At 46.8% G+C, this 15,760-nt stretch overlaps 7 protein-coding genes; 2 read left to right on the forward strand and 5 right to left on the reverse strand.

The window, feature by feature from the left end:
- Positions 1–613: 613 nt before the first annotated feature.
- On the reverse strand, positions 614–2,371 carry FFUJ_10218 (uncharacterized protein; the record flags this gene model as incomplete). The annotated part of the gene is made up of 1 exon (XM_023568976.1): positions 614–2,371. The coding sequence occupies one exon, from the start codon at positions 2,369–2,371 to the stop codon at positions 614–616; it is 1,758 nt and encodes a 585-aa protein (XP_023436254.1).
- A 638-nt stretch (positions 2,372–3,009) lies between these two features.
- FFUJ_10219 (uncharacterized protein) lies at positions 3,010–5,293 on the reverse strand (the record flags this gene model as incomplete). XM_023568977.1 has 7 exons in its annotated part: positions 3,010–3,348; positions 3,397–4,278; positions 4,334–4,661; positions 4,715–4,852; positions 4,910–4,975; positions 5,027–5,158; positions 5,226–5,293. The coding sequence occupies 7 exons, from the start codon at positions 5,291–5,293 to the stop codon at positions 3,010–3,012; spliced, it is 1,953 nt and encodes a 650-aa protein (XP_023436255.1).
- Positions 5,294–5,679: 386 nt separating this feature from the next.
- On the forward strand, positions 5,680–7,067 carry FFUJ_10220 (related to formaldehyde dehydrogenase; the record flags this gene model as incomplete). XM_023568978.1 has 7 exons in its annotated part: positions 5,680–5,761; positions 5,813–5,867; positions 5,920–6,066; positions 6,134–6,695; positions 6,745–6,773; positions 6,820–6,912; positions 6,971–7,067. The coding sequence occupies 7 exons, from the start codon at positions 5,680–5,682 to the stop codon at positions 7,065–7,067; spliced, it is 1,065 nt and encodes a 354-aa protein (XP_023436256.1).
- A 149-nt stretch (positions 7,068–7,216) lies between these two features.
- On the reverse strand, positions 7,217–8,482 carry FFUJ_10221 (probable flavohemoglobin; the record flags this gene model as incomplete). Its single annotated transcript, XM_023568979.1, has 1 exon — positions 7,217–8,482. One exon carries the CDS (start codon positions 8,480–8,482, stop codon positions 7,217–7,219), a length of 1,266 nt encoding a protein of 421 aa, XP_023436257.1.
- Positions 8,483–9,876: 1,394 nt separating this feature from the next.
- FFUJ_10222 (uncharacterized protein) lies at positions 9,877–10,899 on the forward strand (the record flags this gene model as incomplete). The annotated part of the gene is made up of 1 exon (XM_023568980.1): positions 9,877–10,899. The coding sequence occupies one exon, from the start codon at positions 9,877–9,879 to the stop codon at positions 10,897–10,899; it is 1,023 nt and encodes a 340-aa protein (XP_023436258.1).
- Positions 10,900–11,201: 302 nt separating this feature from the next.
- FFUJ_10223 (related to parasitic phase-specific protein PSP-1) lies at positions 11,202–12,387 on the reverse strand (the record flags this gene model as incomplete). XM_023568981.1 has 5 exons in its annotated part: positions 11,202–11,364; positions 11,419–11,826; positions 11,876–11,936; positions 11,986–12,223; positions 12,331–12,387. The coding sequence occupies 5 exons, from the start codon at positions 12,385–12,387 to the stop codon at positions 11,202–11,204; spliced, it is 927 nt and encodes a 308-aa protein (XP_023436259.1).
- Positions 12,388–13,946: 1,559 nt separating this feature from the next.
- FFUJ_10224 (uncharacterized protein) lies at positions 13,947–15,443 on the reverse strand (the record flags this gene model as incomplete). XM_023568982.1 has 3 exons in its annotated part: positions 13,947–14,747; positions 14,796–14,939; positions 14,991–15,443. 3 exons carry the CDS (start codon positions 15,441–15,443, stop codon positions 13,947–13,949), a joined length of 1,398 nt encoding a protein of 465 aa, XP_023436260.1.
- Between the last annotated feature and the right edge of the window lie 317 nt (positions 15,444–15,760).

Genomic DNA, 15,760 nt, shown 5'->3' on the forward strand with positions numbered 1-15,760 from the left:
CCATGACAAAGACTTTCTTTTCAGCTGCCTCTCCTCTTAGCACATACCAAAGTCCCTAATCTGCCTACAGCTTACAGCGCATGACGTGAATACGCCTTAGAGTGGGAACAACGAATAAGCTTAAAAATAAACTCAAGGTATTGGCGGAATTGGCATGCCTCTATCTCGCAGTCCCCTGGATTAGGGTAAGCCTTGTGGCTTATGACTGATTTAGTGAACATCCTAGCAGGCAGAGCGCAATTCCTGGGCCGTATGTAGTCCTGTGACCTTATTTATCCATCGTAGCGAGTTGGGCTGGTCAATCACAGATAAAACCATTTATCTGCCCTCACTGAGTTGAGATTGTTTCTCTGTCTACGGTGACGAAGAGCTCATAAGACCTTGAACGCATCCCTTGCATAAGAACTTGCCGGACGGCGGAGGCCCGAGGCCCGCTCTTGATCCATAAATGCACTAGGTTATCAGTTGCTTTTAGGCTGGGACTCATCTCCGTTTCTTCACGGAGATTGAACCAAAACGCTACACGATGTCGAGACATTTAACCGCGAGTCCCTATTTAATAACGAGAAAATTCAACTCTATAAATACATATACTCTACACGATAATACTCAACTAAATAAGATGATACTCATGCATCAACTGGCCAATCTGTGAACCTTCCAGCTTGTTGACAAGAAACCTTCGAATACGCTCTGGCAGCCACGTCACCAATTCCTTACCATCTCGTAACTGACACATCGCGTCAAGCAAAACTCTCACATCGTAAGTCGAACCAAATACCTCTGGAACACCACGATCCACTCCAGTAAGTTGATATACCGACTCCATAGCCGTGCGAACAGAATACTCTGTAGTAAAGATAGTATCGCGTGTTGTCTCAGAAAACTGCCCCAGGAAGGCAAAGTTCTCTGCTCCTGCTGGAACAATGTCGGGACGATCCCCCGCCTTTCGTGGCATGAAGAAGGATGTGACATATGGCATCATTACTGGGACGCACTTGGCGCCTTCAGCCGCAAGAACAGGGATGTCGCTCTCGGGGACTCCCATGTGATACAGCCACTCCTGGATGATCTCCTCGCCAGTGCAATCTTGCATAGGCTTCTTAACGTAGTCGCCGTTCTTTTCGACAAGTAAGCCGTAGACCCAAACAACAATTTGATCCTTGGGCTGGTTCTTGAAGTGAGGCTGGCGATTGACCGTCCAGCTCATGATCCAGCTAGAATCACGGACTGTGACAATACCTCCAGTTACGACTTTTCCGCTGAAAGGGTCTCGCTTGCAGATCTTCTGGATATACTCAGGAACACGTTTGTCTAAAGTCGTGACAGTCGCTGACATCCACTTTGTCGCAGGGATGTTGTCGCAGAAAACCTCAGGGCGGCCAAAAGAGGGGTCTTTGGCTGCGATACGACGCCACAAGTCCCAGGCGGGAGCTGGACCATCATGGAGTTTAGCTGGGGTATGTTGATCACCTAAGCCAGAGTTCTCCGTCAAGGAACCAATAGTCATGAAGACGAGGTCGTTGACTCCCAGGGACTGACCGCCGTTCTCTCCGTCTCTGATCCAATGAATGAAAGTTGCAGTCTTCTTGTTCTCCTCAATGTTGAAGTCAACATCTTGAACCTCGGTGCCATACTGAAACACAACACCCTGATCCTCAAGCCACTTATGCAATGGCAGCACAAGAGACTCGTATTGGTTGTACTTTGTGAATTTTAGGGTCGAAAAGTCAGGCATGCCTTTGATATGGTTGACAAAACGATGGAGATAGAGCTTCATCTCCAAAGCAGAGTGCCAGGTCTGAAAAGCAAACATGGTCTGCCAGTAGAGCCAAAAGTTACTCTTGAAGAAGTCCTCGCCGAAGACTTCGTCAATACGCTTGTTTTCAACTTCAGCTCTAGTAGCAAGGAAAAGCCTCGTCATCTCTGACTGGGCCTTTTCAGTCAGGGTAAACATCTTCCCAGTCTCGGCATCTTGACCTTGCTTGATCGTGGCGCGCTGGAGCGAGAAGTTCGGATCTCTCTTGTTGAGCCAATAAAACTCATCAAGAACACTAGCTCCCTTCTCCTCAATCGAGGGAACAGAACGGAAGAGATCCCAAAGGCACTCGAAGTGAGATTCCATCTCGCGACCACCGCGGATGACGAACCCTTTCTCGGGTTCCTTGATGCCATCTAAGGCACCGCCTGGGATCTTGAGTTCTTCGAGGATGGTGATGTTCTCTCCTGGCATTTGAGCATCGCGCACAAGGAATGCGGCAGTTGAAAGACCAGCGAGGCCAGAGCCGACAATCCATGCCGTTTTGGACTCAATGCCTTCGGGCTTGAGTGGCCGCGCAAAGGCTTCGTAGTTGCCTTTGCTGTAATACATAGTGAAGAGTGAATTGGTTGTTGAAAATGTTGGAATAAAGTGAAGTTTATTTGTGGTGATTATATCAAGAATAATTTCACCGACCATGGCCAGCTCTTATAATTTATCTTCATTTCCATCTTGCGTGACGCAAGCAAACTCTCTCTCACGATATGATCTGATCGTTGACAAGTCCGTTGGTGATTTGTTAGTGCCCGAGGTTTTGGTAGCCCAACCCGACCATCACATGTAATTAGCTTCTGACAGTGGGCCGACTTGACGCTGTCCAGAAGATCGTGACTACGTCACAGTAGATGGCGCTGCAAGATAAGCTAAGTGAATTGTCATAATCGGGCTACCGGCAATAACTCTTTTCGCTCTTAGACTTTGCATGCCATTTCGCAAATCACGAGGCTTGTCAAACCTTTTTTTTTTTGACCTTATGCTAGCTCTATCGTTGCGTGATTTTGACAGGTGATTGAGATGGGCGGCGGGTTTACAATTAGCGTTGGTCTGGATCACGGCACATTCCGTTCTGGTAAACTAATCGGAGCTGTTAAATGCCGTCTCCCGATGCCAATTATTCAGGTAGTACCGCGTTTCCCATTCACTATTGTCGCCTGCGAGATACAAAAAATAGCTATTCTTGTAACGCGAGACTATGTGATATTGAAATCAAAGGGGACAAGCGATGCTGGGTAATTGTCCTGCAAAAGGTCATTCCCATACGTGAGACTGTCTTCCCAATTGAAGTGACCCAACGCCTGATCACCTTCGTCATCCGCCAGAGGATGCAAGAAGTCTGTTGTGACGTGTATACTGACGTAAGGGAGACCCTCTGTGGATACAGAACGGTTTGTGGATTGTCTGATATTGTGAATGATCGGATCGAGAAGTTCCCATATCATAGACGGTGGAAAGTTAATCGTGGTATCTGCAGCACCGGCTTCAGGTGACTTTCCAATGATAAGCGATTGGAGTCGTTGGAGGCTTTCGAGCTGGTGCTTGCGGTTAGTAATCACCGGGTTCGCAGTGGAGGAGCTTACTTTTTGTGACAGGCATGGCCACGTCTTAGACAGGCGCTGTAGCAATTTCTGTCCCTTGGCCAAATTCTGGCTGGCTTTGTAAGCAACCTTGGCATTCTTCACGAATTGGTAGAGCCAGGGAATTGTCGATGTTGCTGCAACAGCTAGTCCAATGAGGGGATTATATATCTCAATGTTCAAATCTTCAAATATTCCAACAAGCCAGAATACCCACCCGGAGTGAAAAAGGGCTTGATCCACGACCTGCTGTAAGAACAGTCTGGACTGGCTCATACCTTTATTGCGGCGTAAAGCCACCAAGTGAATGAAGGGGTGGTTCAATAAGGCGAGAGACGCATGCAATACTAAATGCGTGGTCAACCATGGATTCCAATACTCTGGGCATGCCTTAATCTCGTCTGAAGATCTCTTAAAAGGGAAGAGGCTCCTCATCAGGTGTCTCTGGTTAAATTGAGCCTCGTACTCAAACAGAGCAAGATTGAGCCTGGAGTATGTAGACTCTGGCAGCCAGGGTATCTGGACCTCCCCACGTCTAATCTCATGGAGATGGCATGCGACTTGACTCCAGACTGCCATCATTCTCCCCGCGTGCGTGTTGATTCCTAGGTCATCTGATGAACCAACAGCGTTATCGAAGTCTGGTGCATTAAAATCGTTCGCATCTAGTGGTATTGGTGGCGGAGGCTCAACACTGGGAGGATATTTTCGAGTCTGATCATGTGTTGGGGCCCTGGGCATTTGAGGGAAGAAGACTGCCTCAATGATATAAATACTCCAGTAGCATCTATTCTCCACTGTTGATTCATTATTGGGTATTAAGTTGCTGTCCCACAGATTGCGGACACTCTCCAGTCGTGTCGCCGTGCCAATGGACATCCATGCCTTGGACAAATCGCTCACTATAGGCCAATTAGTGAGATCCATCGGAGGAAACTACGTTTCTCTTCCCTGCAATATCTCTCAGTGCCATCATGCATAGAGTTTGAACAATCTCAACATGATGCTTTCCTTCAGCAGCAAGTCGCTGTATGGTAGTGGCTGCCGAGCGGCTGTAATAGCTAGATGCCTCTGCGTGATTATTCCGAAAGTACTCATGAGTAGTGAACTCGAGCATAAGGGCTAAGAAGCTATAGAGAAAATATTGAGGGGCGTCATTGAGTCTCTCTCCCAGGGTGGGGAGGTCAAACAATGGTAGAGGTTGAAGATGCACTTTCTGACTGTAGACTTGTAGAAAGTGAATCAATACATCTTTTGGCGGGTAAGATCTGACACCAAGATTAGTCAAGCTTATAGTCCATGAGTACAATAAGAGTCGTACTGGGCTTCTGAGAAAGAGACAGTTTGTTGCTCGTTCGGATCAGCCTGCTCAGTCAAGAATGGGTTCCCATCAGGGCTTGTCGTTAAACGGAGTGGCTGCGAAGGTCCAGAACCCTGAGCTTCTCCATTTTTCCGCGAACTTGTATGCGACTGGTTATTACTCATAGACATATAGCTTCGGGCTTTTTTGGCTTACCCAAGTAATTCAGATAAGGACGCTATTTGCGACTCAAGAACCTGGACCCTGTCTTTGGTGGATTTCCTACAACTTTTGTCAGGCAAGAGTTCAGAAAATAGAGGGGAATAGCCTGACTTCTGAACTTTCTGGGCTTTGGCGGTACTGTCCTGCGACGAGCTTCCCCGTGCGGCATACTTGCACGGAAGCTGAAGTCGCTGACAAAATGAGCAAATCGGTCGCTCTCCAGTGCACTTTGACTTCTTGCGACTACGTTTATATGTCAGCTGACTTTCTTTTTCTTCATAATAGCACTGAGCTTACCGACATGGCTCACAAGCCCGACGGCTTTGGCGAGTCTGGGTCCCTGATGCCATTAAAGTAATGATTTGTTGATTGGGTCATGGTTGATGGCGGAGAATGGAAGTTCCGCGGAGTTTAGAGAGCAGAAATGGCACGTGAATAATGGAGATTTACTAGGCTCTCGCCAATCATCTTATGATATTTTCCGTTTCTATTTTGAGAGAGAGACAGTCCCGCTCACATGACTATCCAGACGCGCTGCTAATTGGATCAAAATTGTTAAGGGATTTCCTAGGAGATCTAAAAGTTCCGGCCGCAGCAGAAATAATCATTGGCATAAAGTAGAACAATGGGCATACTTAATGGATCTAAAAAAGACTTCTACTTAAAGCATTTATTACTGTCACTTTATTTATCGCGTGATAAATAAATAAATAACTGCCTTTCATAAATTGTCATTGCCTCTTATCTCCCCCTATCCTGCAAAGATGGCAATCTCAGAAACGATGAAGGCTGTCGTTTTTGATGGCCCATACAAGATCTCTGTGCAAGACAGGCCTGTTCCTCAAAGTACGAACTCTTCAATGTATTTTCTTATCACACTAAACTAACTACTGCAAGTCCAGGATGCTCAGGACATCATTGTAAAGGTCAACATGACCGCCTTATGTGGATCGTGTGTAGCCCTGGCAATACATCCTATAAATGGAGGGCTGACAAGATATCAGAGAGCTACATTTGTACCGAGGCGTCGAACCAACAGAACCGAATTTTATCATGGGCCACGAATTCACAGGTACTGTTGTTGCTTTGGGCTCTGAGGTCAAGACCGTGCAGATTGGAGACAAAGTCGTCTCCCCATTTACTGCTTCTTGGTGAGGCTTCCTGCTGTTATCTTCTTGGAATGAGATAATTTCAAGTGTAAATACTAACGGTGCACAGCGGCGAGTGCTACTACTGTCAGAACGGTGGCTCAGCACGATGTATCAAGAGCCAAGCCCTTGGTTCTCCCAATCTCGACGGAGCTCAGGCAGAATATGTCCGTGTACCAATCGCAGACGGTACTGTGATCAAGGCACCCAAAGGAATCCACGACCAGGCCCTTATTCTGATGGCTGATATCTTCCCCACTGGTTATTTCGGTGTCCAGAGCGGAGTTGAGATGATGCCGAAGCTAGATCTGCGAGATTCAACTATTGCGGTGATTGGCTGTGGTCCCGTTGGACTATGCGCCATTGTTGCTGCGGCAGTGCTGAAGCCAAAGCATCTATTTGCTGTGGATAGTGTTCAAAGCAGACTTGATCAGGCAGCGAAACTTGGTGCCGAGCCTCTGAACTTCATGGAGAGCAGGGATAAAATGATTGAGCGTGTAAAGTCTGTTACTGGTGGCAGAGGCGCTGATATAGTGGTGGAAGTGGTCGGTCTCTCGCCAGCCCTCCGAACAGCATTTGACTTGGTTCGCTCATTTGGTGCTATCAGCAGCATTGGTGTCCATAACGCAGAGGTATGTGTCATGATACTTTGTACATCTATGGATTATTAACAGGTAATAGATCCCTTGGTCAGGTAGCGACGCTTATAAGTGAGATTGAATGTCCTATCATTCTACCTTAGCTAATTCAGTCCAGCAAAAATGTCCGTCTGCAGATGGGACGGTGCCCAGTCAGAAGTATCTTTTCCGAGGCAATGGAAGTTCTCAAGCAAGAACAGGATTCTCTCAGGTATGTATACTCTCGAGTCAAGGAAACAAAGAGCCTAGCTTGAACTGACTGAGTACAGCTTCCTATTCGACAACATTCTCCCACTTTCAGATGCAGTTCGAGGTTACGAACTGTTCAACGAGTCCAAGGTCCAAAAGGTCGTTTTCCAAGTCTGAAGTATATGTGGTCTCAAACCCCGCTGCTGTCTGGCGTCTTCAGAACTCTTGGGGAGGATATCTTAGAGAGGAAAAGTCTAGGTGGTTAAGTATCTAATTCTACATTCTATCTTTTTGTCGCCGGATCTGATTACTCATCATATGTCCCCTCACTCCTGATTGATACTGCCAGTTCCAAAGAGCTCCATATTAATTTGCTCATGCTCAACCCCCAAACTTTGTAACTTGTTCCTTGTTGCTACCATCCAAGAAGCAGGTCCACAAATGAAGAATTGAGATTGCTTGTTTTCCAGTTCTTCGTTCTTCATTTGACACACAACATCGAGGTCTAGTCGCCCCTCGAAATCATAGTCTTCACCCTTCTTATCGTTTTGGGATAGGTTCTTGAGCCAGATAAGAGTCTCGACGTTCTCGTAGCCCTCCGATACACTGCGAATATTTGTACGGAAAGCCATATCCTGTGATGTTCTAGCTGCGTGGAGCCAGAGGATAGGTCTGTTTGCCATCTTCGATCGAGGCGAGCTAAGAACTGACTCGAGCATGGACATCAAAGGTGTAACACCAACTCCCGCTGATATTAGAATGAGAGGTGCATTTGCCTTTTTATCATCTTCGATGTCAAGCCAGAATTCACCACGAGGATATGTCATCTCAACCTCTTCTCCAACCTGATAGTGGTTATGTAGGAGATTGGAGACGGTGCCGGGCAAAGATTCGTCTTTTCCTTCCAGAGTAAAACTCTCCTTCTTGATACTGACTCGGTAGTAGTCACTGTGAGGTGGCTGACTCATGCTGTACTGACGGCACTGGAAGATGCCACCAAGCTCGGGTACGTTGATTCGGAGGCTAACATACTGACCAGGATGGAACGAAGGCAAGGGCGTCTTTCCATCAGATGGAATCAAATAAAAGCTTGTGATGAGGTCTGCTTCCTTCTCGCGCTTGGAAATCTTGAACTTCCTCCAGCCATCCCAATCGCCGGCCTCTTGATACAATTGCTTCTCACGGTTGATAAAGATATTGGCTAGTTGACCGTAGGCAGCCGTCCACGCATCAGCGATGTCATCCGTGAGGGCATCTCCCAGTACTTCTCCAATGGCTTTGATAAGCTGCTCGCCAACAAGAGCATATTGATCTTCCGTAACCTTGAGACTGACATGTCTCTGGGCAATACGCTCAATCGTAGACGCCAGGAATTCGGGCTTATCAATATAGGTGGCATACGCAAGCACAGCACCAGCCAGAGCTTTGGCTTGAGCGCCGTCGTGCTGATGGCTGAGGTTGAAGATATTACGGAGATCGGGGTAGGTGCCAATCAAGTTCTTGTAGAATAAGGATGTAATAGTCTCTCCATGAATTTTGAGCACAGGGGCTGTTGACTTGACAGTGTCAACTTGAGAAGTTGTTAACGACATAATGGATAGTTGGAATAGAAGAAGAATGAATTAATCTCTGAGTGGGTGATGTAGAGAAATGCTGAAAACGCCGGCATGTCTTGGTAATATATATAGTCAATCAACGGCACAATTTCCATTGCTCATGCTCGTGCTCGTGAAACCTGATTTTGTCATCCTTGACCCATCGCCAGATGCCAGGATGAAGCATGCTTTCTGAAGATTCCATTTTTATAGTGGGACGTTGTAAGATTTCCGCGGATTTGCTTCAACAGAGGCCTTTCACACAATTATCCAACAAATCAGAGTCAAGCGAATTATGAAGTCTCAGATTGAACTTTCCCAAAGGGGACTAGACTCCGATCATTCTCAGAGCTCTGAGCCGGAGTCGTCGGACCATTTATCGGCTGAACTCGGTATTCAATAGTCACGTGTGACGCTCCCGTCGCGTCAGACGTGACGCGAACTTGCCCGGGAAATTTCGGCAAACAGCACCGAGCAGGACCGAGCGGGATGAGAATTACCCTACAGACTTGCTTTGACATGTCGTTAAAAAAGTCTGATCACATCCAGCCTAATGTCTATTCCAGACTGTGAGTTTTAAAAAAATATCTTCTCTACGGAGTACATAAGCAGATATTGCGCTTATGGAACGTATCTAAACACAGGGTATACGGATGTCTAGACAAGAAGATTATAACCGATTGTTATGCAGATTGTTCTATACACAAATAGGGAAAAAAGGAAAAAGGGCAAATCTCATAATGTAGAAATAAAATATACATTAAAAAACAGCGCGACATTTTTCATAGAAGAAGAAGAACTTAAAGCTAGCAAATATATATTTCCTTCAACGGGGAATTAAACTCTGGTCGTGAGTCCAGAAGACTTTCTAAGCATACTCAATTAGATTGGGTACAGACTGTTACGTGAGAGGGTTATGCAAATTGTGCACATTTAGAAATGTTACATAAAAACTGAGGTGCTTATTCAAGATATTATTAAGCCGATTGTAGCTTCTCAATTGGACCAAGAGCGACGGCTAATTGACTCAAACCGTAGGGTTTACTCCATAATGACATCTCCCAACCAACAACATGTGGCAAAGCCGGGCTGACAAAGTCAAATCGCCATTATTCAGCATCGCTTGTCAGACTTAGTCAACAAACATTCAGCCATCCAGCCATGAAGAATATTATCTAGATCCAACCAAACTTGCTGAATTGATCCAGGACCAAATCTCGGCTATAATGCAGGCCTCGTTTGGTGTCTACACGACATTGAGCAAAGTAACGACTGTTGCGGCTGAAAGACCAGGGGGTTTGTTAAATCTATATAGCTTGCAGCCTTTCCATGAGATCGTTTTATTGCCACTAGACAAGAACAACAACTGAATCACTTCGGCACCCTTCAACATGTTGGTCCATTCTGTTCTAGGTTTGTTCGCCTTCCCAGCCGTCGCTCTGGGCTCGTCCTTCACTGCAAAGACAATTAGTCAACTTCCTCTCGGCACATGGTTGGAGAATGTTGCCGTGCGCTCCAATGGAGATCTCCTAGCAACCGAACTCTGGCCCTCAGCCACTGTCTATACCGTCGTCAACCCAGCAGACTGCAAGTCTGGCCTTGAAGAGCTGGTCACGTTCCCCTCCATCACCGGGCTTCTCGGTATCGCGGAGGTACCCAAGAGCCCTGGCAAGCCTGAGACCTTCATTGTTGTTGGTAGTGAAGCGACTGCTCTTAGTCACTTGACGCCAGGAACATTTGAAGCTTGGGCTATCGAGTTTCCCAACCGACGACACCAGCCCAAGGTTAAGGTCAGAAAGATCAGCGACATGACCAAGAAGAGCGCTTTTCTCAACGGTGTTGCCGCTATCCCCGGCAGGTCAGATGCTGTCCTAGTGTCTGACTCTGTCGCTGGGTTCGTCGGGCGCCTGGACCTAACTACGGGTGTCTTTGACGATTCGGCATTTGTGTTCCCCGAGATGGCCCCTATCGCAGCTGATGCTTTCGGAATCAATGGTATCAAGGTCCGCGACAACTACCTGTACTTCACCAATTCCAACGCCGTCAAGATATACCGCATTGCGATCACACCAGCTGGGTACCCGAAAAAAGGAGCCAAGCCTCAACTCGTCGCAGATCTTTCGAGCGGCGTTGGGTTCTTCGATGACTTCGAGTTTGACAAGAATGGCAATATATATGCGACTACCAACTTTGACAATTCGATCGTTTTTGTTGATGTGAAGACTGGGAAGTGGAAAACAGTCGTTGGCGGTATTCACGAGATGACAGTTGCGGGATCGACGGCTGCTGCATTTAGTTATGGGAAGAAGGGGGAGAAGACGTTGTATGTTTCCACGTCGGGTGCACTTGCGAAGCCTGTCGATGGAACCAAGACAGAGGGTGCCAAGATTGTCGCTGTAAAGGTTCGTCCATAGAGATTACCGAATACTTCTGCTTGAAGAGGTAAAGAATGGTTGGAACTGTGGTCTTAGGAGCGGCAAGTGCCAGTATCTATTCTTTATACATCTATCGTAGCAAGAGACACTTCAAAAGCCCAGAATTCCCAACGGTTCATGAGGAATGGCACAAGTCTAGACAAATATCATCATACTATCGCTAAATACTGCTGCCATATAATCCATCGCCCTTGTATGCTGCTTCTAAACCGAGATATGCCACCAAGATCACACAGACAATACTAGCCTTGGGTATTGGGCCCATGCTCGTTCTGACAACCCTAGTGCTCTGACTCACTGACAGGATCCGCAAGCTTGGATCGATAGGCCATCTCGTCAGTGGCTTCAGTGCCAGTAGCAACAGAGTAGTAAACCTTCGCTGGCCGGTTGAAGACGAAGCCAGGATGGGCAATAAAAAGGCAAAAGACTGCCACAACAATCAACCTGGAAACATCAGTGACTATAATGACCGATGGCAAGTAGAAAGACTAGACTTACACTCCTTCTAAAGCAACAAATAGATCCTCATGCTTGATCAGCTCCCCTTGGTAACCCTCTTTGAGCTCATCGGCGCGGAAGATACAACGAGCCAAAGTAGCAAGGACTGCAATGGCGAGGAAGGCAAAGAAGAGCTTGTCTCTTGACCCGAGATTCCGAGACTTCTTCGACCGTAGGTATCGAAACATGTAGTCACCGAACAAGAGGCTAAATGCGACCAGCATAATGACTTGTAGAATCAGCCCTGCCATGGCGACATCAACACCGACCTGGCTAGCACCGGATGAGGATGCTGAGAGACCTCCTCCAGTACCTTGCAAGATCAGCGAGATGATATCCATGGGTACAAATACCCAGGCGAAGTATTTGGTGGGAAATCGAGCAAGGCTTGGTCCATAATGCTCAATACTGGACAAAAATCAGTCAATTGGGGATATCCGCCTAGTGATAAGCATACCTTTGGCCAAGGGTGACATAGATTGCGGCACAGTAGAAAACAGGAGCTTGAGTGATAGCAACTGTGACATATTAGTACGCCGTTCGTCATTGAGAGTTTGAAGTACTTACTGATTTGGGTAATAAATGCACCGAAACTCCAAGGATTGATCCAGAGCAGAATACGTGCTATATACCCCGTAACTTCATGTGTGCAGCTCAGGATCATGCACCACATAAACCAGGGTGTTTTCCATTTGAAGCCCAAGTAGGCATGCGCAAAAGTCGCAAAGGTGAATAAAGCGGCAAAAGTAATATTGGCAGGGAGAGAAGGTCGGTAACCATAAACGCTCATCTCGATAGGGCATAGCTGACAAGATCGTTAGCAAAGAACAGTAGTCAATACCGAAGCTTATATAGCTTGGCTCAGAGGTAGGTACCAGCTGCGGACTGGATCTAATGTGGGAAGAAACGTACTTCCAAGGTACAGTTGGCCTTGGGCCCAAATATCACAAAGTTCCCCGTGTCGTTCATTGTGATAGAAGCTCTCTTCAATGTTGGGAAACAGAACCGGAAAAAGGATCTTGGTCGGGAAAAAACACTAGATAAAAAGGATTACTATAAGACTTTATCGCTCTTACGTTAAGAGACACTTTATCAGGATCGAACATCCATTCTTATATACTATTAGAACTGATCTACAAAACACTGCCACTTTCGCATTCGCATGGGATCCTCGCTGAGACCCTGACTTCACTGTCGTGTAACTGTTTCAAAGGAATAAGCTCGTACTTAGCCTCTACCCAAAGTTATGGAACAGGGAAGGGCAAAGAAACAGACCCCTGTGACCTCAGTTAAGGTTATGCAACTTAATTCAAGCTAATATTTGGGCTCATTGCTATACATGGGTATTCATATACAATCTATCCAACCGTGGCTGCGTGATGAAATGAAAACAGTAGTGGATTTGCAATATTGAAGGATCGACATACAAGGATCGACATCCCAGCTCTCATCTGCCACGACACAGCTCGAAATGAAAAACGGTAAGCCTTGCGGAGCGGCCAATGTACTTGGGTGTACGTGACACTAGTCATTGCAAGTGTCATGGCTACCTTGCGTTGACCCAGCCTCTTAGACATAATCTGCCTTGAGCACGAAAAGTTTTAGGTTTTCTAGATATATAGATTATATTTCAAGTACCAGAATACCAAGACTTGGATAACGGGGCTTCAACCAAGTGTCGGTCCGCCTCTGATGTCAAAGCATTCAGACTATTATACTCAAGGATCCCTTCTAAAGATCAATATAAATCAGCGTGAACTACTGCTTGACAGATAATGGATTTGCATTGAATATGGCCTGGATAGCAGATACTACCACGACTTTTCTCTGTGAAACATGATTATCAGTCGCCAACAGCTTGATGGCTTGGGTTCTCAACGGATAGAATCAGATCTGCAGAACTTTGTTGGTATGACGGAATTTGCCGTGTCTTTAGCAGCATGAATTTGAAATCATTATGAATTCAGTCTGGCGGATCATCAGACTTGCTACAGGCATACCAGTGTCCAATCATATAGAACTCTACAAGGAATTGCATTTAACAGTTGCATCGACCAATAATATCGATATTTGACCGAGGTGATCCGCAACTGACTGCACCCTAACAACGACACGATACGCAGCGGCCGCTTGGGCCTTGATAGTCAACCTTGCGTCTGACAGGAACACTCTTGGCAGATGATCTTTACAGGGCTGTGCATAGATCCATACCATGGGAAACTTGCAGCGCTGATTGGCTCTCTCGCATGGCTAACTAGAAATAACCTTAGCTTGGATCAGTCATCATCCCTCTCCACTTGAGGAGACCGGGATGATCGGCTCAAGAGACTACAAGGGTTCGGTTTCATGCCGTTTTCATTGGATGGCCGGATAGCCTTACCAGCAACCCTGCAACATGGTTACACTGGACAACCACCAAGCCGTCATCAAATTATGCGGATGCGACAGAGGGGAGGATAGCAGATGTGTTGCCAGGCAGTGAAGCATGAGAAAGCGGTATGGATAGTGAGAATAGAAATATTATTTGCCTAATTTGGATACCATTCGCCGATCAAAAATGTCTCGCAGTTCGAAAACGAAAGATCCTGTATCTCTGTCTCCAATAGCAAATCAGCCATTGACACAGCCAACTGCAGACCCATCCGCACCCCAATCCTTCTCATCATTGCACCAACCCACTGCCTCTGATCAGCGGAAGTGGTTCTCTGGATCCCAGCGAAGAATAGAGGCCAAATAAGTAAGAAACCTCCAGGGGTCGGATTGCTGCTGAGATGCATTGTCTGCGCAAAACTCTCAACTGTATCGTCTTGGGCTCTGTATCCAAGATGATATGCAACGCTGTGGCAGATTCCATCTGCCATCGCGGCTAGGACTTTGGCCGAGCTTTGCAGAGCGCCTTTTTGCTGTGTAGTGCCGTGTTTGAGCGTAGCGATAATAATGGACTCGTGAATCAAAAGCCTGACGTTCCGGTAACAATTCCACACGCAAGCTATCCAGGGATCTGTATACATGTCGTGCTGTAGATCATATCTACTTGAAGGTACGCCATTAGGACCAATGGATCTGTAAGATTTGTATAGCCAGCTTGGGGGTAGCGTTTGCGCCCAGTCTTCGAAAAGCTTATCGATCTTGAGAAGCCTGTCAGAAATCACAGCTGGATCCGTGATATGCTGGTACTTGAGCTCAGCGCGGACACTAGCCAAGACCTCATTGATCTCGGAAAAGCGATTGACGGGGACAAGGTCACTGTTCTGGCTTCTTTCGGCCCAGCTCGACCATTTTGAGATCTCGAATGGTATGGGTTCCTGGAGCTGGTGGCATGTTGTGATCTAGCACTGGGTCAATAGATGCAGTCCAAAAGCGGGAATCCGTCTTACCATGATGCGCCGCATCTGCATGAACATCTTCAAGCCAACCACGGTCTGGAACTGGGCTGGTCCACGCATCTCGATGCATCTTGCTGCAGCGATAATGTGTTGGCTGAACGCTTTCAGTGAGCCAGTGTCTGCAAAAGCAATAGTCTAGTACGAATTAGTACGTAAAACTCGAATTTGAGATATCCGAGGCCGCACCTCAAAGGTCCCCATGAGCAATACTGCACCGAGCGTTTCATCAGACACTCTCTGCACAGGATCTTGCAGGGCAATCTGCAACTGACGAATGGCACTATCATAAAGACGGAATGCTTCTGCCCGCCATTCTGATACGTTGCCAGCATTAGAAAGAGCAGCGAACCCCGCAGCCGCTACTGTTGTGCTGAGAAGCCCGAAGGACGACTGTTGATTGCGGATGAGCCCTGGAAGAAACTCATGGTTGTCCCTTAGAGGCAAGGTTCCTCCTGCACTAGTCATATCAAAAACATACTGCCGCATAAAGAAAGTAGTAGCTCTGTCCCGTGCTGGGGGAGATACAGGTCGTTTCCATACTTCAGAGTTCAGGGTCACTGTAGAGCTTGATGTTGTTGTACTCAGTGCACCAGCATTCTTTCTGGCAAGATCTGCAGTGGTTTGGTTGCGGAAGAACATTTTACTTTCAGATGGCCCAGGGCATGCCCACCCCGACGCTTTGCACTGCGTGCATGATGGTGTTAATTCATCGCACTGCTTTGTGTTAGAGATGCCATCAATTATATCAAGATTTCCTTAGGTGGGGGTCTACATATGTTTACCTTTATTTTTCGCTTCTTGCAGGTCGCGCACCCACGGCTAGGTTTCCCAGTGTTGACCATGACTGATGAAATTCTGACCGAATGATCCAATGCTCGTTTCAGCTTTTCCAAGGACAAATTGGGGATGCTTAGACGTGCAGAATATATAGAAGGAATATTATTGATCCGCTGGGT

This window comes from Fusarium fujikuroi, chromosome FFUJ_chr10 (assembly GCF_900079805.1).
Source record: "Fusarium fujikuroi IMI 58289 draft genome, chromosome FFUJ_chr10".
Taxonomy (NCBI): domain Eukaryota; kingdom Fungi; phylum Ascomycota; class Sordariomycetes; order Hypocreales; family Nectriaceae; genus Fusarium; species Fusarium fujikuroi.